Source organism: Montipora capricornis, chromosome 14 (assembly GCF_036669925.1).
Source record: "Montipora capricornis isolate CH-2021 chromosome 14, ASM3666992v2, whole genome shotgun sequence".
Lineage (NCBI taxonomy): Eukaryota > Metazoa > Cnidaria > Anthozoa > Scleractinia > Acroporidae > Montipora > Montipora capricornis.
The window spans coordinates 12,636,762-12,661,761 of record NC_090896.1 but is presented as its reverse complement, the minus strand read 5'-3'; the positions used below and the strand labels follow the sequence as shown (position 1 = coordinate 12,661,761).

The window sequence follows — 25,000 nt, the reverse complement described above, 5'->3', positions numbered from 1 at the left end:
GCAGTAGCAGCTTCTTTAGAAGCCTCAAGAGTTACTGTATCCCTTTCTGTTTACCTTTTTTGCTTTACTGTCTCCACTTTTCTTTCTCTTTTGTAGGTGTATCGGAAAATGACACTCTCTTTGCAAAACAAAATGTCTTGTCTCCTATGTTTACTATCTGCTGTGTCGTGGTTAGCATGATTAGGAGGTATTGTTACCGTGTATGTTCCTACCAGTTTATTTCTTAAAGATTATTGATGTTTCATCATAAAGGAGCAAGGGTGGCGCAGCCTAGGTTCAACAGGTCCCGAGTTCCATCCCTGGATCTCACATCCTTGTAAGATATCAGTCAGATATCTACTAAGAATTTTTTTTTAATCGGAGCGCATTGCTTGTCCTGTTTCTGAAAAAAAAAGAATCGAACGCAGCTTAGGTAATTTAAAACTTTTTTACCACCATATATACTCTTGATATGACAGTGAAAATTGTTTCAGTAAACGGAAAAATCGAAATAATATAGCGTATTTATTAAAGATTATTATGTTTTCATTGTAAAGAAAAGTCAGATGCTCTTATCTACAAAGAATTTTTATTTTATTCCATCGGAGCACGTTGCTCGTCAGGGTTATTAAAAAAATTATGAAACCCAGCTTAGGTAATTTAAAACTTTAAAACTTTTAAAGGTATATACTCTTAATATGACAGTGCACAACTGCATTGTTTCTGTAAACAAAATCGAAACCATAGTGTGTAAATAAAAATTATTAGTGTTTGCCACATAGAGCCTTCTTTCTTGCGTAATGTATCGTTCTCAAAGTAAGAGTCTGTATCAACCGAATTGTTGTCCACCAAAATTCACCACCACGCTGTTAAGCGAATTCGTGTTGGCTCGCCACTACCACTGTCATTCTCAAACGAAGAACTATGATCACTCTCATTATCCTATTCTCCTTCGAAACTACTCATGTTCTTTCTACTGTTTTAGTTTTTTAAGACAAAAAATATTCATCAGTTATTGTTATTTTAACGTCACCGTAAAAGAAGCTTGTTGTCATCGTTTTGAATCGTTTCTTCTGCACCACATCCACATCTGGACTCACTCGTTTTCTGTCATTTCCTGTTTTCTTCACTTCCATTGATTTTTGATTTTCTGTTATTTTCGATGGGTCAAAAGGCAAAAGTTCGTTTCTCACTCCATCTATGCCACATCTATCTTATATTCCGTTCTGTATGCACAGTAGGATAACTCTGTTGAAGACAGCACATTGTTCAAGACAAGAGAAACTAATAAATTGCGCTGGAGTGAAGGACCAAGACAATGCCGCTGATGTGCGTCCGTCAATTTCTGCATCGAAATCTGAACAATTCTTTCCGCTTCGCCGTCCATCTTATTTAACTTTGCTCTGAATCACCTTAGCACTCTCTCACCACGAAATCGATTGGCAGTTACTTTTAATAGTAAACTGCCCAGTACAGGCGTAGGCCTCTTTGGGCAAGGAATGAAATTTATTATTCTGGAGCGCACTGATTGGCTGAAATTTGATTGCTTGCCCAATCGACAACGTCGTGTGAGAGTTCACACACCTAAAGCAATTCAGAGCAAAGCTGAAGAAGCTATTCGGAAAGAAAGCTTTACTACAGCCATAAAGGATCTACTTCATAACGGCCGTAGCAAATTTCGAAATGTAATGATTTGTGGCCCAGCAAATTCAGGGAAGACTTTTCTGCTGAACCCTCTTACATGTGTCTACAAAACATTTTGCAATCCGGCTTGCACCTCATTTGCTTGGGTGGGAGCGGAAGAAGCTGAATGCATTTTCTTAAATGATTTTCGCTGGTCGCAACAAATTATTCAGTGGCATGATTTCCTTCTTATGCTTGAAGGCCAGATGGTCCATCTGCCTGCACCTAAAAACGCATTGCGCTAAAGACATTGTCTTTGACAAAGACACTTCTATTTTCTGTACAGGAAAAAAACCCTTTGTATATATTAAAAATGGTGTTATAGATCAGCAAGAGACAGAAATGGTGTCTGTACGCTGGAAAATCTTTCATTTTCATGTACCAATTGAACAGAACGCTCAAAAGGAACTACCCAAGTGTGTTAAATGCTTTGCGACATTTGTTTTGCAGTGATTACACTATGAGAACTGAACAAATTTGTTCAGGCTACACGTTATGACATTTATATGAAACGATCTACCACGGTCTACCATAAATTTTCACTGAGAAAATAATATGATATCATATTTCTTTTAGTGACGATGGTAGACCGTGCACAAATGGTAGACCGTTGGGAAATGGAATAGAAGATACAAACACGATTTCTAACTATGTAAACTTTATTATTTAACATTTATCAATGTATAGAATTGACTAGAAAAGTAAGAAGTTGAATTGTGCCTTTGTAAAAAGGTAAGATTTTCAGCTGTAAACGCCATCATCAGAGATGATGTCAGTCAGGACCACAATAAATGTATTGCGTTACATAATAAACCAAGTGTTTACATTTTCGGAAAATCACTTCTGCTGGTGAAAATATTTTGTTCACTTTAATAATTGGTACGGCATCCTCTGCTAGTGATAATGAGATATAAGCGCGTATACATTGATGCAATGGTATTGTCAATAATATCTTTTCGCATTCTGTACAATGTTCTTTTCACTCGGCATGCAAACTCCTGAAATGTTTCAGAGCTTATACGATTGGTTAACACTTGTTTCTTTAGATCCCGCTTTACTATATTGAAAATATTCTCAATGGAATTCAAATCCGGACTACGCTTAGGAATAGCAAATAGTCGCCCCCCAACTTCTCTAACAGCTTTTCGTGCCTTTGAACAGTTCAGAATCGGACAATTGTCACGTACAAATAATTTTTGGGAAAGAAATCAGACTGACTGGGTTCAGGTGTTTATTTTTACTCCAGCTGAGAAAGATTGATTCCTTACACAATTAGTGCTCTATGACGCACACTAATTAATAAGCACATTATATTTTTAACACCCTCCCGGGCGGCCGAGATAAGATGACTGTCAAAGATATCTTAGAAGAAAATAGATACGGTTTTTAGGAAACATTAATGGGACTGGTTCTCGATTTTCTGAGCTGCAACTTGCGCTGCTGCTCGCTTAGGACGGGTTTGCTTATTGAGACAAATTTCATGCTCTTTGTTGAGTGATGTCTGCCTAGTCAACTCTTCCTTTTCATCTGAATGTATCTCTAGTGGATATAACTTTTCAATTGGTCTTGACAATTCTCTGCCATTGCTCACACGCAATGACACTGCTCTTATCAGATCGTCTTTTGCACGATGTATTTTTATGATGGAACCAAGCCTCCACTGATTGCGTGACGTGTCATCGTGTATCAAAACCACGTCTCCAACTTTGATTTTTTGGTTATAACTCGCTCTCCTCGTCCAATGATGTTCACGAAGGCTAGTAAGGTATTCGTTTCTCCACTGCCTCCAGAACATCTGTATAAGCCGTTGGTGATATCGGAATTTCTTTGTAAATTCATTTGGCGTCAAATCGTTTGGCAAGTATTCAGGATCTTCCTCTGTTGATTCTGGGCAGGGAAGTGCCAACAATCTGTGACCACATAAAAAGTGTGATGGCGTCAGGGGTGGACCATCATCGATATCACCATAGGTGTATGTAAGAGGTCGGCTGTTCAGTGTTGCTTCGATTTCAGTAAGCATTGTCGCAAGCTCTACTGCGTTTAGGGAGGCTCTTCCGATTGTTTTCTTTAGTCTTCGCTTCATCAATCCAATCATTCTTTCATAAAACCCTCGCCACCACGGCGCTCTTTCCGTGATAAATTGCCATTTTATACCGTGGTTTGCAAGGAATTTCTGACACTCTGCTTCCTTAAGTATTTGAGTTTTTAGAGGTTGTAGTACTTTTGAACTTGCTTGGAATGTTTTGGCGTTGTCGGAGATGATACACTCTGGTACTCCTCTTCTACTTATAAATCTTGTGAATGCTTTTAGAAATGCGTTCGCGGTATTGTCTTCTACGAGTTCCAGATGTACAGCTCGAATGGCTGCACATGTGAATAGACAAACATAACATTTAGAGGTTTCTGTTTTAATGTTGCGGACATACAAGGGGCCAGCATAATCAACTCCTGTCACTTGAAAAGGTTGGGATCCGGTGACCCTTGGCTGTGGTAGTGGTGGAAAGTTGACCGATCGAAAAGGTCTTCCCTCTGCTTTCTTGCATGTCACACATTGATGTAAGATTCGTTTCTCCAGCTGTCGTCCTTTCAGGATCCAATAGGTCTGCCGTAACTGGGTAAGTGTTTCACGGACTCCAACATGCATGAGCATCAACACAGGGTGAAAACAAGCGTTTACGTATCCGTTTTTGTAACGGATTCCTTACGGAATCTTGAATTTCCGCTAACGGAAATTCAGATAACCGAAGCGGGAAACACGTGTGTACGTTACTTTTCCGCGACTGCGGCTTCGCGGAAACGCATTCCTTAAACTCGTGTATCCGCGAGGTTTCCGTGACCACGGAACTACTAACAACCGTCATGTTTCCGTAACTCGTAAATACAAGGGACACACGATAATCCGCTGAATTTCTGCGCTTCGGAAACTTAACCTTAATTTTCAATCGGAGGGTTGCCTTTCCCTGGAGAAGCATTTAGTGGAAAGAGGCCTAGAAAGCGAGTTATAAGCCACTAACTTTGAAAGGGGCTTCCTTGTCATGATTGCGCGGTATTGAACTCTACAATAACGCGTAGCTAAACCTCACATTACGTAAAAACAAGGTAAAACTTGGCAAACATCATTAGACCCACTGCATATGCACACTCAGTTCATTCAAGGTTATGCTTTATTATCAGGTTATCAAGAGGGCGTTTTATCAATGATGACAACAGCATGTAATAAACTACTTTGATAAAATTGTAAAAATTCTAGTCATAATGAAGTAAAAATTTCTTGACTTTACTTCCGAAATCTTTAAAAATTCTGATTCAATAGTATCTTATCTGAATTAAAAATTGATATGATCAGTATGATTTACTCTATTATCTTTCATTTTCTGTACATATAAATCGATATTACCAAAATATAATAAATAGCAATTTCATACAATAGTTAAATGTTCTATTTTTCGCACCTAACGGCTTGTCCAATTTCGAGAATGAAGAAATCACTCATACCTATTAATTTCAAATATTGCTCGAGATTTTTCGAATTTTGTTTACAATACACACTCTCTACTTAAGTTTTATCGATGAAAGTCTTGTCAACAAACTTTCATCCAGGCTTGAGTTCCTTTGTCTGTCCTATCATTTGTTTACTTTTTGCTTTAGACTTGCTTATCGTTTACATTAAAAATAGCAAGACGATTCTTTTATCCAATTGTTTCGATTGTCCAAAGGATACTTAAAGTGATTACTGACATGTCTACACGCATTTGAGAGAGCACAGTGCAGAATGGACATAAAATAATGCCTTACACTGATGTGATTGTAACTGATATAACTTAGCAGCCTTACAACCTCTATTGGTTGGTTAACAAGATGCTCAGTTATGGGAAATACATTTCTACTTCAATGGTCTTCCCCATAACTAAGTACTGTAGTCATCATTTTACTAAGATGATTGACCACCAATGCATATATTAATATTCATCTGGACATATGAATCAAACAAAGGCTCAGCTCCCTTAACTTTAAGGGATATTTACACGATGACATCATAATATTTGAATACGAGTCACGGTATCAGAATCATTCTGACCTTGCTTTCCTCATGGTAATTAGCACTATTGTTGTTTTAACCCCATTAGGGTTTGAAACTTGAATAAGTTAGGAAAAACAGAATTAATTGTGGTAATTCTAGTCAAATGATGCCTTCCTGCAAATGTCCCCTTCTTGCCAGACTTGACGTCAATTCATTGAAACCAAATATTGCCATAATAAGAAATGGTCTAAAGTAAGAAAAAATGCTGCTGAGTTGACATCTGTACAGTGAACTGTAAAACTGGAAAAACCTATTCTTCTTGCATCTATGGCTATCACGCTAAACCACGTTTGAACCACGCTAAAGTTACTGTGCTGCAGCATAGCAACCATTACAAACACTGTTGCATACCTTGCCCTTACTCTGCTTCAATGTGCCAGCAGATATTTGAGTTGAAAAAAAATACAGTGTGTTGCAGAGTTAAAAGAACAATGAAATGAAAAAAAGAAAATAAATAATAACTAAGGAGACTTTTAACTCTGGGTCAATCGCCCGGCCCAGAAAGGGTAGGTTTGTGGCAGAGGTCTGCTTGACCTATTTTGACCAGCCACTCTTGTGACTTTTGCTGCCGTTCTTTGCTGCCTCTTGCTCATACGAGCCTTGTAAGTGGCATCCAAGACTGCTTTAATATTGCATAATTTGCTCCTTTCCCACTGTAGCGGTTTCACATCCCTTGCAGAGGGTCCACTTGTTTGTCCTCCATCTTCATCACTCTCCTCTGATGACATATACTCAACAGCATTGTCTAGTTTTAGCAAATCTCTTGCTCTGTCCTTGTCCTGTGTGGAGAGTGCTGCTCTTTGCACAATTTCTAGTCAATAATTCAATTTCTAAAAACCCAACAATAGATAACTATCAGATGAAACACTTGAACAAAATCATTTTCTTACTGTATACAACATGAACAGAAAAAAAAAAAAAAGAGTAGCATGAACAACCTGTCTTAAAATACCATAGAAGGGATTGGTTGCACTACCATGCGATGGACAATTGATTATAAGATACTTACATACATTTTGTATAAATGGATAGTGCATTTCCATTATTTTACTCTTTGTCACCAATGCAAGACCAAAGCAATTGAAGACCACCTTTGCCATGCAAATCCACTTATGTCCAGAATTGACCCTAATGAAATGCACGTCGAATTTTGACTTCCAACACGAAATTTCCCGTTAAGTATAAGCATTTTCTATCTTTTTAAGATAAAAGTTAGGGTTAGCGTCATTTTAAGGTTAGGGTAACTACTGCTGTGTATCTTTATTTGAAGATAAGAGTATAGGGGACACTTTATGATGTTAATTGTCTGTAGTCTTAGACTTGAGTGGTGTTGAAGTTGGGGCGAAGACCAAGGAGATGCTTCATGAGGTTTAATGAAATCGGTGTGCATCTAATTAATCAATCCTGGACATATCAATCCTGGGTCAAACCTGGACATATCTGTGCAAGCCATTTGTCTTCTCATGATCATTATTTCAATCACAGACACACTATAATTTAATTTAAAATTATTGCCCTTGTTGCTATCAATAGAAATTACATCAACTGATTTGCCAACACCAATAATTATTATTCTACATGTACATGGCACACACCATTGTCAAAAAAAGGTACAGAACCATGATACAATTTGTACCATGACTTCTAAGAGATGTAACAGTGGGGAAGGGGAAGATAAGAAAATAACATCCTTTTTGCATTGCCAAAAGAATGGAAGCAATAATTGGTGTGAAGAGGTGGTTGTACTCGCAATTCATGTGCTCTTTTGTATTCTAAGGAAGGGCAGTTTGACAGACTATTGCCTTCTGTTTTGTTATACCTGACTGACATAGGATTTACAATACCCTGGAGAGGTACTGCACAAAAATGCAATGTGTTAATATGAACTGTACCTTTTATCTCTGCCTTGACCCATTTTACCTTTCCAAAAATTAATTTCCTCTGATTTCTTTGACAATAATTTCCTCAATCTTCTTGTTCCCTTCATGGTCATATCTCAAGGGTTTAAGACAAAGCAAATCAAATGATTAAAATTAAAATGAACATGCAGGTAAGGTAATTTCCACCTAGGTGGCATCTCTTAGCTAGAGGGTGTAATCATTGAAAGTACCATTTGGATATGAAGTACATGTACAGTGTAACATGCTTTGTAAGATGTAATTATGCTTGCTAGAAGTAGAGAATCATTATCTTAAACCAAGGTCATGAAATCATATTTTAATGATATTTTAGCACAATTGACCAAATTGCTATTTTAACTCTCAAAGAGGGATTAACAGCTCTTGCACTACTCTAACTCTGTCAATGAAAGCCAATTGTAAAGTCACAACTCTCTTTGAAATTCAGTAGCAGATAAAACCTTAAATTCCATAATCTCAGCAATGTAACATCATGCTTTCAAAATAAAATTTTGACATCATTGACAAAAGTGCAGCCACTTTGTCCACTCAAAGATGGATAAAAAGCTTTGGCACAGCCCACTCAGAGGTGGGCAGCCTGACTTTTGTCAATGAAAGCCAATTACTGTTAAGTCAAACCTCTCTTGGAAACTCAGTTGGCAATATAATTGGCATATCCTACCCTCAATGAAATCATAAAGTGCAAAATGAAATTTGAACATCATTGACAAAAGTGCAGCCACTTTGTCCACTCAAAGATAGATAAAAAGCTTTGGCACAGCCCACTCAGAGGTGGGCAGCCTGACTTTTGTCAATGAAAGCCAATTATTGTTAAGTCACAACTCTCTTTGAAACTCAGTGAGCAATATAATTTGCATAACCCAACCTCAAAGGAATCATACGTTCCAAATGAAATTTGGACATCATTGACAAAAGTGCCATTTTGTCCACTCAAAGATGGATAAACAGCTTTGGCACAGCCCACTCAGAGATGGGCAGCCTGACTTTTGTCAATGAAAGCCAATTATTGTTAAGTCAAACCTCTCTTGGAAACTCAGTTGACAATATAATTGGCATAACCTAACCTCAATGAAATCATACTTTTAAAATAAAATTTTGACATCATTGACAAAAGTGCCATTTTGTCCACTCAAAGATGGATAAAAAGCTTTGGCACAGCCCACTCAGAGATGGGCGGCCTGACTTTTGTCAATGAAAGCCAATTATTGCTAAGTCACAACTCTTTTTGAAACTTAGTGAGCAATATAATTTGCATTTTTTATAACCTAACCACAACAAAATCATAATGTTCAAAATGAAATTTGGACATCATTGATAAAAGTGCCATTTTGTCCACTCAAAGATGGATAAACAGCTTTGGCACAGCCCACTCCAAGATGGGTAGCCTGACTTTTGTCAATGAAAGCCAATTATTGTTAAGTCAAACCTCTCTTGGAAACTCAGTTGACAATATAATTGGCATAACCTAACCTCAATGAAATCATACGTTTAAAATAAAATTTTGACATCATTGACAAAAGTGCCATTTTGTCCACTCAAAGATGGATAAAAAGCTTTGGCACAGCCCACTCAGAGATGGGCGGCCTGACTTTTGTCAATGAAAGCCAATTACTGTTAAGTCACAACTCTCTTTGAAACTCAGTGAGCAATATAATTTGCATTTTTTATAACCTAACCACAACAAAATCATAATGTTCAAAATGAAATTTGGACATCATTGATAAAAGTGCCATTTTGTCCACTGAAAGATGGATAAACAGCTTTGGCACAGCCCACTCCAAGATGGGTAGCCTGACGTTTGTCAATGAAAGCCAGTTATTGTTAAGTCAAACCTCTCTTGGAAACTCATTTGACAATATAATTGGCATAACCTAACCTCAATGAAATCATACTTTTAAAATAAAATTTTGACATCATTGACAAAAGTGCCATTTTGTCCACTCAAAGATGGATAAACAGCTTTGGCACAGCCCACTCAGAGATGGGCAGCCTGACTTTTGTCAATGAAAGCCAATTGTTAAGTCACAACTCTCTTTGAAACTCTCTATATTTGTACAATTTGCATGACCCTAATGAATAAATTCATGGGATATTTTCACTTTGAAAATTGTACAGCATTGACGAAAGTGTTATTTTGTTGTCTGGGAGATATATTATGCAGCTTTTAGCACAGCCCACCCAAAGAAATTTGGGACTACATATACCACAATGAGAGAGAGAGGTGTATTTAATTACAGTAATTTCCAATACAGTTGACTCCTCATACAAGAATAATTATTATCATCCGGAAGTGGTCAGGCGAAAAAAAAGGGAAAGAAAAACCAAAAAAGAAAGAGGATAAAGTTTGGATACCTACATGTAGGTTCCGAACTTGGTTAAATTTTAGTGAACATTAATTTTTGGACAGCAGAGAATTCCACTAACAATAGTCCAGGACAGCTGTATGTGACATAGTTGAGGTAGAAATTGGTACAAATGAGTATTCATGTTTGCATCGGCTTCTGCAAGATGGTGAACATTGGTTCCCACCACGGTTTATTTCTGAAAGATTACTGTATTTGTGATTTTGTATAGCATAGACAAGGGAGCATTATTTACCAACCTGGCACTTGTCAGAAAGCCTGCAAAATCCTCCCTCTGTTTCCTCAATTCTCTGTAGGTCTTTCTGACAGCGTCCTTTTATATAAACGCAAAAAGAAAATCACCATGGTTGGCTTTCTTGAAATGTCAGTCTTTTTAAGTGACACAGGACAATGTCCACCATACCTTTAAGTGAATGAGAGGTGCACAAGTCCCATAGATTCTAACCACTTTTGAAGGAAAATAGGGAGTGTTTTTTAGCTTCAAAGGCACGAGCCTCGAGGGAGGAATGGGAGAATGCCGCCCAGGAAATTTTGCAAATCTAGTTTCTCCTAAGTGGCATCTCCTGCATTAGCCTGGGAGCAAGCTCTCTTGCGGGGTGGGTGGCTCACTACTCCTGCATTGAACATCATTTTTATCACATCCTTTCGCATGAACTTAATATTCAGTATGGAGCTATTTCCTTGCCAGGGAATAAAAAATCCCTGATGAAGTGAGCCTCTGTCGCACGAAACGCGTAGGAGAATAAAAAGAGTCATGCAAGTACTTGTTCGCAGAAATGCTACAAACTGGCTTAAAGGAACACACGTAACTCTAAACCTTAACATTATAAACTTTGCCGCTAAAGCACTAAGGTGATATATTCGTTCACAATTCTTATGAAAATACATTAATTTCACAATCGCTGTAACTCTTACTCGGTAAGATTTTTCTCGGTACATTACTGTAATCATAATGTAACAATAAACGTTCTTGGTAAAACTCATAATTACATTGATTACAACGCATGCAGTAACAAGTTTTGAACGAAGGACTCTTTGGAGTTCACTTAATTTGACCGAGACTGAAAACAATAAGATTGCAGCAAACTAAAATTCAGTACTTACGGAACAACTTGGATCAACCGACGTCGACGAGCGCTATTTGGAGCTGAAGAGACTCTTCTTCGCTTTTGATTTGCACATTGCGTCCAAACGATCGTTAAGCTTTTGGTTAACGGACCTCAGTTCAGCCAGCTCTTTCAAAACGGCTTCCATGGAACTTGGAGTCACTTTTTTGCTGTACTTGAGCATTGCTAGTACTTGGGCAACCTTCCCGTGAAACCATTTTATCATTTGCCGAAACCGAAGGACTTCAAGAGAACGACCAAAGAGCGAAATAGCAAGATTCAAAAGGCGCGCAATTATAATTGACCTCGGTTCAAAAACGAGGCAATCATGCGCGGTAAGGACAAAATGGGAGAAGGTTTCAAAGGTCGATAAACTGATCTTCATGTCGAAGAGTGAATGTGGAAGTTACAGTTTAAGCGAAGCAATATTGGTGTTCTTCACATAGCGTTTCGAGAAGATTGTATCATTTTCATTTCGCGATTCATTGCCATAAATAGGAAGCATCAGAACATTGACAGTACAATGTATAATCGTGTGTCCTCGTTATTTGACTCCGATATATCTTTTTGCGGCCCAGTATTACTCCGTCCGTATCTTTGCATTTCAGTTGAAACTTGGATAGATATTTGCGAGGCTTGTAGAGGGCTGCAAGTATTACAAATGATTTCATTCTCGGTAACCCCTGGGGAAGCCAGCCAGGACGGGACGCCGGACCTTTGCCAGTCCTCATAATGCTAGTGATTCCTTCGTCCGGTTTTGACTAACTGCCCCTGGGTCTCCGATGTCAAAGGTTTTTAAAACAAAGATCAAGGAGACACTATAAAGTATAACTATATTATACCTTGTTGAAAATGTTAATGCTTGTAACTGACTTGTAATATATACGTGTGGGTGGTTTTTTAGGACGTTTTGGCTAATGTTTCGGTTAATTCTTAAGCCTTCATAAGTAGGGTTGATGTTTTAACGCGTGATTTAAAGTAACATAGCGCGAGCGGTATACGCGACCCTTTACATTTGAGGGTCATTGACTAAGAAGATGCGAGTAATTTTATCATATCATATATCCCTAGGCGTCACGTGGACTTGCTTCAAAGGCTTTTTCTCACTTACAAGCTTGATAGCAAAATTTTTAAACTCAGTGAGGTTATTTCTGAATCGAATTTAATTTTGCGAGTCTTGGACGTATTTCTGGTCTTGAAACATGTTCAAGATCACTTTTTTGGAATAAGTAAACCCCTGATTAAGAAAGGAATTAAGGATCAAGTTTCTTCAGAATCTGTGCTGCTAAATCCTTGACCTTTAGAGCGTTTTCCCTTATCAACTCGTTTGATAAGCTAAATTTTCGTAGGTCCACAAAGAGGTTTTCGGATCCTAAGAGGTTTTGGGCTAAGTTCCAAACATGGCTGGTGTAATCCTGTAAGTACTAATAAAACTTATCGGTTGTCCTAATATTTAGCGTTTTCCTTGCTTCCAACTATACCGTGATTAAGTGAGATGTATGATGCTGTATGAAGTTTTTCATCCGTGGCGTTCATTCGGTTCCCTTCGTTTTCGGAAGATATTTATAAAACAGGCCGTATGTATGCACCATGTATATATATTTATCTTTCCCGAGAATTTCCGAGGTTGTCCAGGCTTCTTTTGATGAAAAATTGATGTATTTGCATGATGCAAAACAATTGTCCAGGTATTGTTTAGAGCGCAAATTCAGTAGTAAACATGTACGCTGAACTGGCGCCATTTCATTTTGCCGAAAGAGGAAAAGCCCCTTGGAAAAAAATCTCGATTTTCTGAGTGAAACATCCGTACGCGTTTCAGTCAGCGGAAATGCTGCGGAAACGCGAAACATTATGATCGTTTTTCTCTATCGAGTTTCCCGTTGTATCCGCCCTGCGGAAACATAACGGAAAGTTGATGTATCGTGTTTCCGTCATTTTTCCGAATTTCGGAAACGCCTTATTTCACCCTGTGCTAGTGGGTTGCTCTTATGATGAGTTCGGCTAAGTATGTGTCTTTCGGTATGAGAATCGGGTATTTGGTATTGTCTTGTAGTGGTGCGTATTTCAGTCGACCGCGACAACGTAACAATTTTTGTTCATCTATGTAGAGACCAAGCTGACCGACTAAAGGTGGAAGGCTCGTCATTCTGTTCGTCTGAAGTTGGGTTATAATCTCGCTATACGCGGATTGTTGAACAGCTCGTATCAATGCAGCTAGGGCTTTTTTCATGTCTGAGCTTGTAATCTGAGTTTGGAGTTCAGGTCCCTTTCTTAGTCGGCTGATGAACTTCATGACAGTAGCTGTAACTCGTATTGCTTTAGTTAGTGTACCATATTTAGCAATGTCGATTACATTTAGGAGATGTGAACTCTTGGCTGTTGTCGCGAGATAGGAAATTGTTCGCGCACTTTCGGTTTCTTCGTGTTCTTGTTCTTGTATCTTTGTGTGTCGTAACTCTGGCCACTCCGTTTTTTCTTTGGGTAACCATGAAGGACCCTTAAACCAAATTGTCGTTTTAGAGAGAAATGTTCGACTGTCCATTCCTCTGGTCAATAGGTCCGCTGGATTAGAAGCTGTAGGGCAAGATTCCCAATGGGAACTACTGGTCTTGTCTTTAATCTTCGCGACTCGAGTCTGAATAAATTGTTGTTGAAGGGGTTTGGAGGATTTTATCCATGCTAATACGATTTGAGAGTCACTCCACATGTAGTATTCTGTTATTATCAGCTTGGGTTGTAAGGTCTGTGATAGAAATTCCCATAGTTCAGCTCCCAGTAAGGCAGCAAGCAATTCTAGTCTTGGCAGAGTGTGTTGTTTGAGAGGGGCTACCTTGCTTTTTGACATGACAAAGCTGCAGGTGTTGGTTGTTGTTCCTCTGAGGTAAGCTACTGCTCCGTACGCTAGCTGACTGCTGTCGCAGAAGATGTGGAGTTGTGCCTTTTCGTTATCGTTAGTGAGGTATTGTCTAGGAATTAGTAGGGAAGTGAGTTCTTTGATTTCACTTAGCCATTTTAACCATTTTTCTCTGTAGTTTTGTGGGAGTTCCGTATCCCATGGTATTTTCATCTTCCATAGTTCTTGCATCATTATTTTACCTTTTGCTGAAACTGGTTCAACAAAACCGAGTGAATCAAACAGTTTAGAAGATAGACTTAATACGGAACGTTTGGTTGTGGATTGTAGCGCGTGGATTTCTTGAATTAGCTTATCTAGCGATAGTGATAATGTGTCGGTATTAGAATTCCAGACCAGTCCCAAGACCTTGGTAACGGCTTCTGCACACGCTCCGTCCTGGGATGCTATCTTGTTTATGGTGTCGTTATTGCTGGTATTCATACCAGCCTCTTTGAAGTATTGTCTTGACGATGTGTAGTACTCTATCGCCTGTTGAGGGGTACTCGTTCCCGATAATACGTTATCCATATAAATGGACGTTTTGAGGTCGTTAGATATCCAGTCGTTCTTTCTGTTTAGGTGGTATTGAATGGTTGCATTTAAAAGGAATGGTGATGGTGCTGCACCGAATAATACCACGCGGAACCTGTATGTTATTATATTGTCTGGATGGTTAACTGGTAGGGCTGGATCCTTGAGCCACAGAAACCTTGTAGCATCTCTGTCTTCTTCGTTTATTTCAATTTGCAAGAAAGCTTTTTCTATGTCTGCGGTGAAAGCTATCTGGTTAATTCGGAAAGTCAACAGTATTTTAGGTAGTTCCTGCATTAGATTGGGGCCTGTATGTAGGCAATCACTGAGACTTAATGCTGTGGGTGACTTCTTCGCGGACGCGTCGTAGACTATACGCATTTTTGTGGTCGAGCTATCTGCCTAGTGTGGTATATAGTGCAATTTTCCTGAGTGTATTGATGGGTCGTTTACGACTTCGATAAATCCTTGTTTCACTTGGCTTTGCAGTTGCTCGTCATATTTGCTGATTAGTTCTGGATCTCGTTTGTTTAGACTGCATTGAAGGTTAACTAATCTCTTCTTTGAGAGTGCAAAGTTGGACGGTAGATCCTCTGCAGTGTCCCGCCATGGGAGCGTTACTGTATACCTGCCAGAGTCCTTGTTAAATTGTATAGATTTGTGAAACTTTGCGTGGACGGCGTTACCGTTATCTGTATTGGTTTTGGAGCTTATCTCCCAGAACTTAGTTAAAATCTCGTCTAGTTTTTCTCCTTTGTCTTGGTGTATTTCGAGCGATAGCACTGCGTTTGTATGATCGCTTTCAAATTCTTTTGAGATAGGGCCGGATATTAGCCATCCCATTTTGCTTTCTGTGGCGATCAAACAGTCATCCTCAGATTTTTTCATGTTTCCTGTGATTAATTTTGCGAAGTTGTCGTTGCCGATGAGAATATCGACGTTTAGATCATTCTTGGAATTCAGCGGGTCGGCAAGATGCAATCCCTGTAACTCAGACGGTAATTTGACACGGCCAATTGTGACGGGGAATGGGGGACAGATAGTTTGTGTTACTAGTGCATTGAGCTGTATCTGTTGTTTATCTGTCAGAACGTGTATCGTGACGACATCTAGCGATTTTTTGACGCTGTTAGAGGAACCGAATGTTGTGAGATTTATGTTTTCCTTTAGTGTCGATTTCAACTCGAGTTTCACTTTTAGATTTTTGGTGATAAATGTTCTTTGTGATCCTGTATCGAACATGGCTCGAACTGTGAGCTGTGCAGTATTTCCTTTTAATCTAACAATTGCTGACTGCAACAGAATGTGGTCCTTGGCCAGGACGGCATAAGTTGTGCCTGAGTGAACTGGTTTGTGGTCACCTTCTTGTGTTGACTTGTCGTGTTTCAATTTGGTCGTGTGTTGGTCACCATCTTTACATATTGAAGTGTGATGCTTTCTTTTGCATTTTAGACACCTCCCTTTCGATTTACATCGGTTTGATGAATGCTTGAAACCGGCGCAATTGAAGCACCTTTTCTGTTGTTGCAAGAATGCAAGCCTTTCCTCGACGGTTTTAAGTTTGTCGCATTTTTCAGATCTGTGTGAGCCGTTGCAATATAAGCAGTTTTTTCCTTTGGTTTGGTAGTTGACTTTGCAAGCGCCTTGGTCCGTGGTGGTAAGAAAGGTGCCTGTTGTTGGAACTAGAACCTCGTCCTCTGATAGAGCTCTTTTGCTTGTTGCTGCTGTATGACTTCTTTCGCGCGTTTCTATTTCCTTCCGTAGTTCCGTTCTTAATTCGGTCAGACATTTGTCCGCGGATGGGTTAGCTCTGAAGATGAGGCGCGTTAATTCTTCCGGTATTTTCTTCAATAGAATTGGAATTAGAAGGTTTCCGTAGGATTCCGCCTTTACATCTAATGCTTCTAGACCACGTATATTGGATTCACATGTATCATAAAATTCTCTTAGGTTAGTTGTGTTATTCGTTGGTGAAGGGACATTAATAAGCGATTCCATGTGTGCGTTTATTAGAACTTGCTTTTGCCCAAAACGTTCTTTTAGAAGTTCTGTTGCTTTAATGTAATTGTCCGACGTCAATGGCAATCCGGCAATCCGGCAATCCGGCAATCGCGCGCGCAGCTTCGTCTTTTAGAGTTCCGTTAAGATAAGACATCTTCTGGATGTTTGATATCGTATTGGTATCGTTTTCATGAATTGTGGCGCTAAAACTATCCCAGAACGTTTGCCATTCAAGAGGATCCCCGTGAAAGGTTTTGAGTGTCATTTTGGGTAAATTGACGTGCTTTTTGCTGGTTGATGGAGCGTGCGATGCATGTTGGTTTGATCTTACCGGTGGATTCTTGTTTTGGATGTATTTTGTAATCCTTGTCTTGATCACTGATACTTTGTCCTGTAGCGTAAGCGTTTCTTCCACATCTCTCGCTATTTCGTCTTCTGATTCTAGCAAGTGTACGATACTTGAGTCTAGAGCTGTGATTTCGTTTTCTCTTCTGGAGATACGCTTGAAGATCGCTGTTAGCTCTGCTGATTCGTCATCTTCAGCGCTCATAAGACGTTCGGCCTTGTGTATATCCTGCGTTACGTGACCTTTATATGCTCTTCTCACTCCTCTCAGTCGTGATAGTTCTTTAGGCATGTTTCAAGTCGGGTCTCGGCACCAGTTTTGGGAAAGAAATCAGACTGACTGGGTTCAGGTGTTTATTTTTACTCCAGCTGAGAAAGATTGATTCCTTACACAATTAGTGCTCTATGACGCACACTAATTAATAAGCACATTATATTTTTAACAATAATCTAGATGGCTCTGTATCGCTTTTCCAGAACATTTCCCGGTACTTTTTGCGTACAAACTGTGCAATAGTCACCATCGAGTTTGTCATACTGTTCACAATTAATGACACCTTTCCCATAGGAAATAGCAACTTGCATTTTTACAACTTTCCCCCCCGATCCGTTGTGGGATCCCTTCGCAGTCAATACGAGCCCCTCGTTTCGTTTTTGCCATACTTTGCCTTTCGGTGCTCGGGCGTCGTTCAACGGATTGCGCTTGTGATAAAAACTCACGCCATCGACAAAGAAGCAAATTTCCCTTTGGAAAAAGTCCGCTGGATAGGCTTTTTTCACCCTACGCGCAAATTGAACTCGCTCTTGGTGATCACGCGAAGTTAAAATACCTTTCTTATGTTCTTCTTGCAGGTTGTATCCCATGCGTTTTAACGTTCTGTTAACCGTCCAAAGAGAAACGTGGTGCAGAGCTGATTCTGCTCGAAGATGGCGGCAAGAGAAATTGCCTTCTTCCTTGTGCAGTTTTTCAACATTTCTCTCAAGGACGGATTGCTGGTGCCCAGTTATTAATCGCGGCCTCCCACGCGAGTTGCCATTCTTTTGAGATTTTTTTCCGTTAAAACAACGGTAAACAGACGCCCTGGAAATCTTACACCTGTCCACGATTTGCCGGATAGACAAACCACCGTCCACATGTAACAATCGCACCAATGCCCTAGTTTCAGGCTTGATTTTGTGACTAGAAACCATGCTGTTTTCAACAACCTAAAACACCACACTTTACCTTACGTCACAAACCACGAGTTTCTAATTCCACAATTCAAACACATTCTTTTTCGCGCTTTGCAGGTAATTAGAATGCAAATACTTACAGAGACGAGAACAGCAAATCTTGCTGTGCAGCATGGCTGATAAGTTTGTCGCAACATTGTGTATTCGCAGAGAAACTAGTCAAAAACTATAGGAACGATTCAGACAAAAATTTACAAAAATATTGTAGAAAGTTTACCTTCTTGACGCTTTACTAGCTTACCCCATCTCTCCCACACTGTGTCCCCCTTCACCCCCTTATCAATGTTGCTAGCAATACCAAATCATGTGGAAAACTTGAACGGTCAACATTGAAAGGGGGAGAGGGAAGGGGGAGGTGGGAAAGGATGAAATTCTAGATTTGGCGGGAATGGAAAGGTAGAAAAGGTGTTTTTTAACGGGAGTGTCTCACCATTTTTGCAACTTGTTGTCTGAGTTGCTTGTCTTTGGTTAACATAGTTTTAAAATCCAAAAGGAAAAAAGATGATTGATTTTTCGAACATAGTAGCACTTTAAGAATTATTTTTACACAATCTAAGAAACAAGGTTTGAGTTTTGATCAAGGATAGCCTGTCAGACTGTGCTCACACCATTTTTTTCTTTTACGCAGTGCTATTCTACTGCTTTGATGCAGGTTTCAAATGTTTCTTTGCCCCTATGGAGCGACTTAGACTCGTCTTAGTAACAGACAGGAGGATGTTACAGCACATGTCTAAAACCAAGCAAAGTTCCTCATTTATATTCATTTCTCTTGTTTTAGAAACTGCTAGATATGGTTAGGTGTAGCCAACAACCACAAAGCAAGCTCTCTCTGAGAATAAGACTAGCTCTAAATCAATCAGAATAAGTGTAACATGACAATTTTTTCATCATTGTACACATAGTAAAGAGGTGAAATGGCACTGTAATCATGTATAGCTGTAGTGTGATAATAATTATTGAAATTTATCAGTAAATTGTTGTTGTGGAAACCGTTTAGGGAGGGAAAATGGTTATAGTAAAACATACTTTACTCCCACTGGTGATAGCCAACAGAAACACAATATTAAGGCAACATGTATACCTCTGTAAATCCAGATAAAGTTCAGTTACTATTCTTGGTGTTGTGTGGTTCCAGAAAATATCCATACCCCCCCCCCCCTCCAGAGAGGGTCACGAAAATTCCGAGGGGTAGGGGGGTCTGAAAGAGGAAAATTTCCGAACGGGAGGGGGGTACATAGAGTTTTTTTTCCCCAGAGGGTTTGAATTGCGATCAAACAAACACATACTTTTCCAATTGATTCCAGGCAACCAAGCAAAATGGAAAATTCTATCCATTGAAAAGCTCCTGGTGAAAGACAAATAAAAGCGACATTTGATAAACAACATGATTCCTGCTGATAAGCGAAGTCAGTTCACGGCTAGACACAAAAATAAACAGTACGGTTCACAAATTATACTACTGTAGATAAAAATTACACCTGCAACATACAAAAATACCATAGAGATTAGCATTAAGGTATTTTCCCGAGTTTCGTTGTGACAGCAAAAATAAGTAAGTAATGAATAGTTTCTTGTGTGTGTAAGGTAATTCGATATGTTGATTTGACTATGCATAAATTCAAACTTCAACTAGGTTACAAAATGTACAACACAACCGGTGCACTTAAAATAGCGTCAACTTTCAGTGCTTTTTTGGTTTTTTTTTAAGGAAAACGTCTTTCAGATGAACAGGGAAAAGGTCAGCTGCCAGGACATTTAAGTGTTAAATAACTTCAGTTGTTAGTTTGAACAAACGCGTCTGTGAATACGTCTAGAATGTTTCCACGGTTGTTTTTAGGAGAATTAAATTTTTATTACAGCTCTAAGTAGATCAAAATAAATTGATAAAGTCTCTTTTTCGATTTGGAATTTCCAAGGGGTATTGGGGACCAAGTGGAAAAATGGAAATTCCAGGGGATGGGGGGAGTAACATGAAGCCCTCTGTAATGGAAAATCTAGTGGGGTGGGGGTCAAACTGAAAAAAAAAACCTCCGTTAGGGGGGGGGGGTATGGATATTTTCTGGAACCACACGTTCTGTTTCTGAATAGTAATTGGCCTGTTTTTTCATAGTGTATCTATCAGCATTTTTCTAGTCCTCCATTTCTTCATCAAGAAAAATAACGTCTCTTCTTTTTCTTCTTCTTCTTCCCCATCAGTGTCAGCTTCCTCCAAGCTGAAGTCATCACAGCTATATGGATTACATGCTAACCTATTCTTGTTCCGGGTTAGCCAAGAGTAAAGAGCAAATGCATCCAGCTGATCTTAAGGGCTCTTTGAGATGGAAGGGAAACTTTTTAATGTTCTTCCTAGTTGATGTTGAAATTGCCTCTGACATCATCATCATCTGTGCAGGCATGAGAATGACTCGTTGATTCTGGAGCAATGTTGCTCACTCTGTCATACTGTTTGGAAATTTCATGGAACATGAAAGTGGAGGATGTTGATCGCTGAATGGCCTTGAGGGTTTTGTTGGCACACATTGCTTTCATTACACTTTTGTTGTTTCTAACTTCGTGTTCCATTTTCAAGTCAACAGCATAGTTTTTGCCTTTGCCACCTCTTGGATTTACAAACTGAACATGGAGTACACGATGTGCCATACGTTCACTGTAAAGGGCCTTGATAAAAGTTATGAATCGCATAGCCTCAAATGCATATTTCATACCTCTGGAGCGCAATCTAAAATATAACATGAGAAGTTTCCAGTTTCTCAAGCTGCGTTCTCCATCCCCCTCTGCCTCTGTATCATTTAGCTGCAGCAACATTACTCCCAGTTGTATTACCTGGAGCCCATAGTTCATTTGCTGGTCTTCACTTGAAACAGTGGAAATTGCAGAAACTGGAGATGCGTGGACTGGAGGGGTTGAACTATGCAAACCTTTCTCTCCATAGACTGCTAGCAGTGTCCTTGGCCACAAGACAATTTGCCCAAAAGACAAAAGGTCAACTTCCTTTGGTTCTGTAAATGCAACAAACACAGGAACAAAATCAGGTGAATGAGGAGAAGAAATTTGTGAGACTTTTCCAACACCAAGGATGTCATAACCACTTTGCTCTTCCAACTGCCTCTGGACCAAAAAACTTGTCCTAAGGAAGTCAATATCAAGTGATCACAATGCTATGAAATTACACCAAGTTGTTTATCTAACCTTGGGTTTGTATGTTGGAGGTGCAATCCAAGAATCAGGTCTTGGCCTCTTAAGTATACCATGATTATAGCAGCCTTAACATCGATAATTTGAAAAAAACAAAAAAACAAATAATACAGGTTCTCTGCTTTCATGCTTGGCTGGGTGTGGCCAAATTTTAATGGCAGCTCTGTCAAAGAATGTCAAGCTAGGCCTGATGTTTGCCAGCCCTTCCTCCTGGACTTAACTGGCAGCGAGCTGGGGCAGACTTACTCCAGATGACCTCCGCCAATCACTTAAACTAGCAGGGTGTGAAATGTCTGGACATGACTGCAATACAACTGTTCACAGTTTCGTCCTTTATTATTTTTATTTCCACTCATCCCCAGCACTAGGAGAGACCAGTGTAGGACAGAGACTGAGGAATGAGGGGTAAACTACAAGGCAAACTAATGACATGCTCTTGAGCTGAAATTCCTTTATTTCATAGTTAGATAGACAGATGGATAGATAAATTGATAGAATTATTATTATTAACCCTTTGACGTCCAAACCAGCCAAAGCTGGCCCGACTTAGTATTTTACTCTGTCTTACGCCAGAGTATTTTACTCGTCAATGGGTTAAATTTTATTTTGTGACATTCATTCAACATACCGACAGTAAAACTTGAGTCTTGACTTTGGCTGTTGAGAGCACCTGGATTTGGGGGAAGAGTTGATTGAGGGTGGGTGACAGCACTGACATCATTTGATTGATAACTGGAGGATGGTTTCCTTTTGACCATTTCCCTCTTCTCTACCTTCCATCCAAGCCCTCTCAACTTCAAATTCAACTCAAACAAATTCATCTACAAATTTGTCAATGTGCTTTGAGGGGAGGTCTGGCAAGTTTTTTGGTACATCATCAAGCTTCTCTAATCCTGCTTAGGTCTTAAATGCTGTGCAAAGGTAGGCTTTGGTCGCAGACAACATTAGGCTTTCAGCACTTGTGTAGTTTTTCTGAATCTTACTTGATACAAACACACGATGGGATGAGAAAATCCTCAAGCCACTGTACGTATTGGCACACATCAGCAACTTTCTTTTCATCGTATGGGACAACTGGAAGCCCAACAATACAAGACTTCTGAACCATCTCATTTGAGTATCTCAAAAGAAAGAAACATATAAAATATTAGGGGTATGTGGGAAGGACTTCAATCTCATTTGTAATATTTTGCACTTCAGGTTAATTAATACCTAAACCTACATTCAGTTTTATGAGCTTAAAAATGGCAAAGTCAAAGAGGTCAGGATTGATCATGATGATGACTTTAATAATTACTCTTTTCCAGCTATTCAGTAACTATTTACAATATGAATACTAATACTAATATCAGTCCAAAAACAATAAAATATACTAATATCTACATATCTACGAATTAACGCCTAATCATCTATAAATTGTCTCTGTCATTAAGCATGTTGGTTTTCAGAGAACACTTGAAGGCCTTGACTGAGGTGGAAGATTGTAAACCTTCGTCAAAGGAGTTCCATTGGGGAACAATCCTAGCCTTCTACTGCAAGAGACAATTTAGGGTAACAGGTAGCCTTGGTAAGTTATGCCAAAATGCAAGACAACCATGTCACGAAAAGGAATAGTCATAACAACAGGCAAATTCGAAAAAAGGGCACCTCAGCACAAAGTGAAGGAAACATTCCAAAAAATACCTGTGTTGTATGTGCAAAGGAACAACATCACAAAGAGGCTGCAATGCAGGGAAGAAGTGCAGGAGAATGCGGGCAACAATGATAATGTAGTCTTGCCTTTGCTGATCAAGTTCTGTCTTACTCAGAAGGTAATTGATGTCAAAAATATCGATGTTTGGAACAATTGGCGTTGAATCATCAAGGTGTCCAGATGCCACTCGTTCAAAGGTAGCATACTGTGCAATCCAGTGCATATCTGAGTTGTGGTGATTACGGGGAATCACATTGGCTAGTATTCTAAAATCAACGTTGTTAAAGACAATCATAATCTCTTGACCAGATTTACCCCTTTCTCTGATCACTGAATGCAAGTCTGAACTGAGAGAATCCATTATGTTACGGTAGCTCTCTCTGGACTGTGTTAAGGCAGCTTTGTTCAGTCTCTGAAAGGTCTATGAAGTGAAAAAGATGAGACCAGGAGTTTCTTAATTTGTGTTAACTCATGGCCTAACATTTAAAAAAAAAATTGGCAAAATTGTTGGTACATTTATTTTCAAAGGCCAGGCAAATAACAAATCGTAATTAGGGACACTTCAATGTTCCTCAAATTACTCCACAACACAAAATCAATCACTCTTCAGGAAAACACATCTTTTTTTTTTTTTCAATGACATTTTTTAGCATTTAAGAATTCATTAAGAATGTAACCCCTTCATTGTATACCTTGATTCTTCCTTTGCAACTGAGGAAATCAATCATTAGCCAACTAAGCTATCAAACAAACGTACCTTGAACCATTTTCTTAAAAAATGTACGTTGACCTATTGACAAAGCCATGAACTGTTAACTCTGAAGTTGAGGGGGGATGGTAATTTTGTTTTACAATATACCCGTTAATTGCATGGGACTAAAAATGTTTATTAGACATGCACATGTAGTTCGTGGAAGAAACTTTCCAGCAGTGTTCATACAAGTGACATAGTTTTATATGGCTATCAACAAACCCTTTTTGTAGCACCCCAGCACCAACCAATACAGCATTCATTTTCTGGACAAGAGAGAGTTCCCGACATCTTATATTCATCAGTATGCTTTTAGCTGTAGCCTAAGGGATGATTTGGCTCCCATGCTTTCCTTTTACCTTTGGGACAGCCATGGCAACCATAAAGCCACAAACATCTGGAGCACGCTCTTTCATTTCTACGAGGATATCTTCCCACCTGAATTCCAAGACTTTACTTGATCACTAGGAAGACGGAGAACTTATGGCTGAGCAGTTTTCCTGGCACACTGTGCATCGATATCTTTGAGGAACAATTTTTGAAAGCATTTCTCATTGAGCTTATCTTCATGGCTTCATCAGCAATCAGATGAGGATTGGCCAGCTGGATTGCAGAAAGCATTTGCTTGGTCTCTTCTGGGGATAGGACTGTTGTTGTATCAGAAAGCTAGGATGACAATCATAAGCCATTGAAATTAGACACCAACCAACCATCAACCAAATTGATTTTCAATTTACATGATAACTTTTAACACCATAACACCAACCAACCATCAACCGAATTGATTTTCAATTTACATGATAACTTTTTCAGTGCCTCATCTCTTCTTTACCTTAGTCAAAAACACTGTCAACTCAAGATAATAGCTTTCTAGTCAGATGGCATTAAGTTTAAAACTAAACTGCAAGAAGCTCGACTAACACTTCAACAAGCAAGGCATGGAAACTGCAGGTTCCAAAAACTCAACATATCTACAGCAAACTCAACATTCTGTACTTACAGTTACCCCATTTCTTCAAGCATCTTCACACAGCCAAGTCTTCAAAATGATGTTACTGGGATCAGTGTTTGCTTTCAAAAAGATTTCTTATTATTCTATATTCCTTCCAACAACAAACTGAACATTCAAAACTTACTCGATTTCTTCAAGCATCTTCAAAACTTCCAAGCCCTTAAAATGAGGTTCGTCTTCTTGATGAACTCAACAGGGTTTAGTAATTAAAT

The 25,000-nt window shown here is 39.1% G+C and overlaps 4 protein-coding genes and 1 long non-coding RNA gene across 5 annotated transcripts; all 5 read right to left on the bottom strand.

Annotated features, from left to right (window-relative positions):
• Nucleotides 1-3,058: 3,058 nt before the first annotated feature.
• Nucleotides 3,059-4,306, bottom strand: LOC138031425 (uncharacterized). Its single transcript, XM_068879121.1, has one exon. It carries the CDS (start codon nt 4,304-4,306, stop codon nt 3,059-3,061), a length of 1,248 nt encoding a protein of 415 aa, XP_068735222.1.
• A 3,356-nt stretch (nt 4,307-7,662) lies between these two features.
• On the bottom strand, nt 7,663-11,488 carry LOC138033890 (uncharacterized). Its single transcript, XR_011128681.1, has 3 exons — nt 11,130-11,488; nt 10,265-10,338; nt 7,663-7,738 (listed from the first exon to the last, which is right to left on the bottom strand). It is a non-coding gene; the product is annotated as an uncharacterized lncRNA (long non-coding RNA).
• A 1,615-nt stretch (nt 11,489-13,103) lies between these two features.
• Nucleotides 13,104-14,939, bottom strand: LOC138031424 (uncharacterized). The gene has a single exon (XM_068879120.1). It carries the CDS (start codon nt 14,937-14,939, stop codon nt 13,104-13,106), a length of 1,836 nt encoding a protein of 611 aa, XP_068735221.1.
• Nucleotides 14,940-14,960: 21 nt separating this feature from the next.
• Nucleotides 14,961-16,556, bottom strand: LOC138031423 (uncharacterized). The gene has a single exon (XM_068879119.1). It carries the CDS (start codon nt 16,554-16,556, stop codon nt 14,961-14,963), a length of 1,596 nt encoding a protein of 531 aa, XP_068735220.1.
• Nucleotides 16,557-16,614: 58 nt separating this feature from the next.
• Nucleotides 16,615-17,196, bottom strand: LOC138031422 (uncharacterized). Its single transcript, XM_068879118.1, has one exon. The coding sequence runs from the start codon at nt 17,194-17,196 to the stop codon at nt 16,615-16,617; it is 582 nt and encodes a 193-aa protein (XP_068735219.1).
• Nucleotides 17,197-25,000: the final 7,804 nt, after the last annotated feature.

Bases quoted from the DNA above. Each gene is read 5' to 3' on its own strand.
- LOC138031424 (XM_068879120.1), bottom strand. From the start codon at position 14,939: ATGCGTATAGTCTACGACGCGTCCGCGAAGAAGTCACCCACAGCATTA.
- LOC138031422 (XM_068879118.1), bottom strand. From the start codon at position 17,196: ATGCCTAAAGAACTATCACGACTGAGAGGAGTGAGAAGAGCATATAAA.
- LOC138031423 (XM_068879119.1), bottom strand. From the start codon at position 16,556: ATGGAATCGCTTATTAATGTCCCTTCACCAACGAATAACACAACTAAC.
- LOC138031425 (XM_068879121.1), bottom strand. From the start codon at position 4,306: ATGCATGTTGGAGTCCGTGAAACACTTACCCAGTTACGGCAGACCTAT.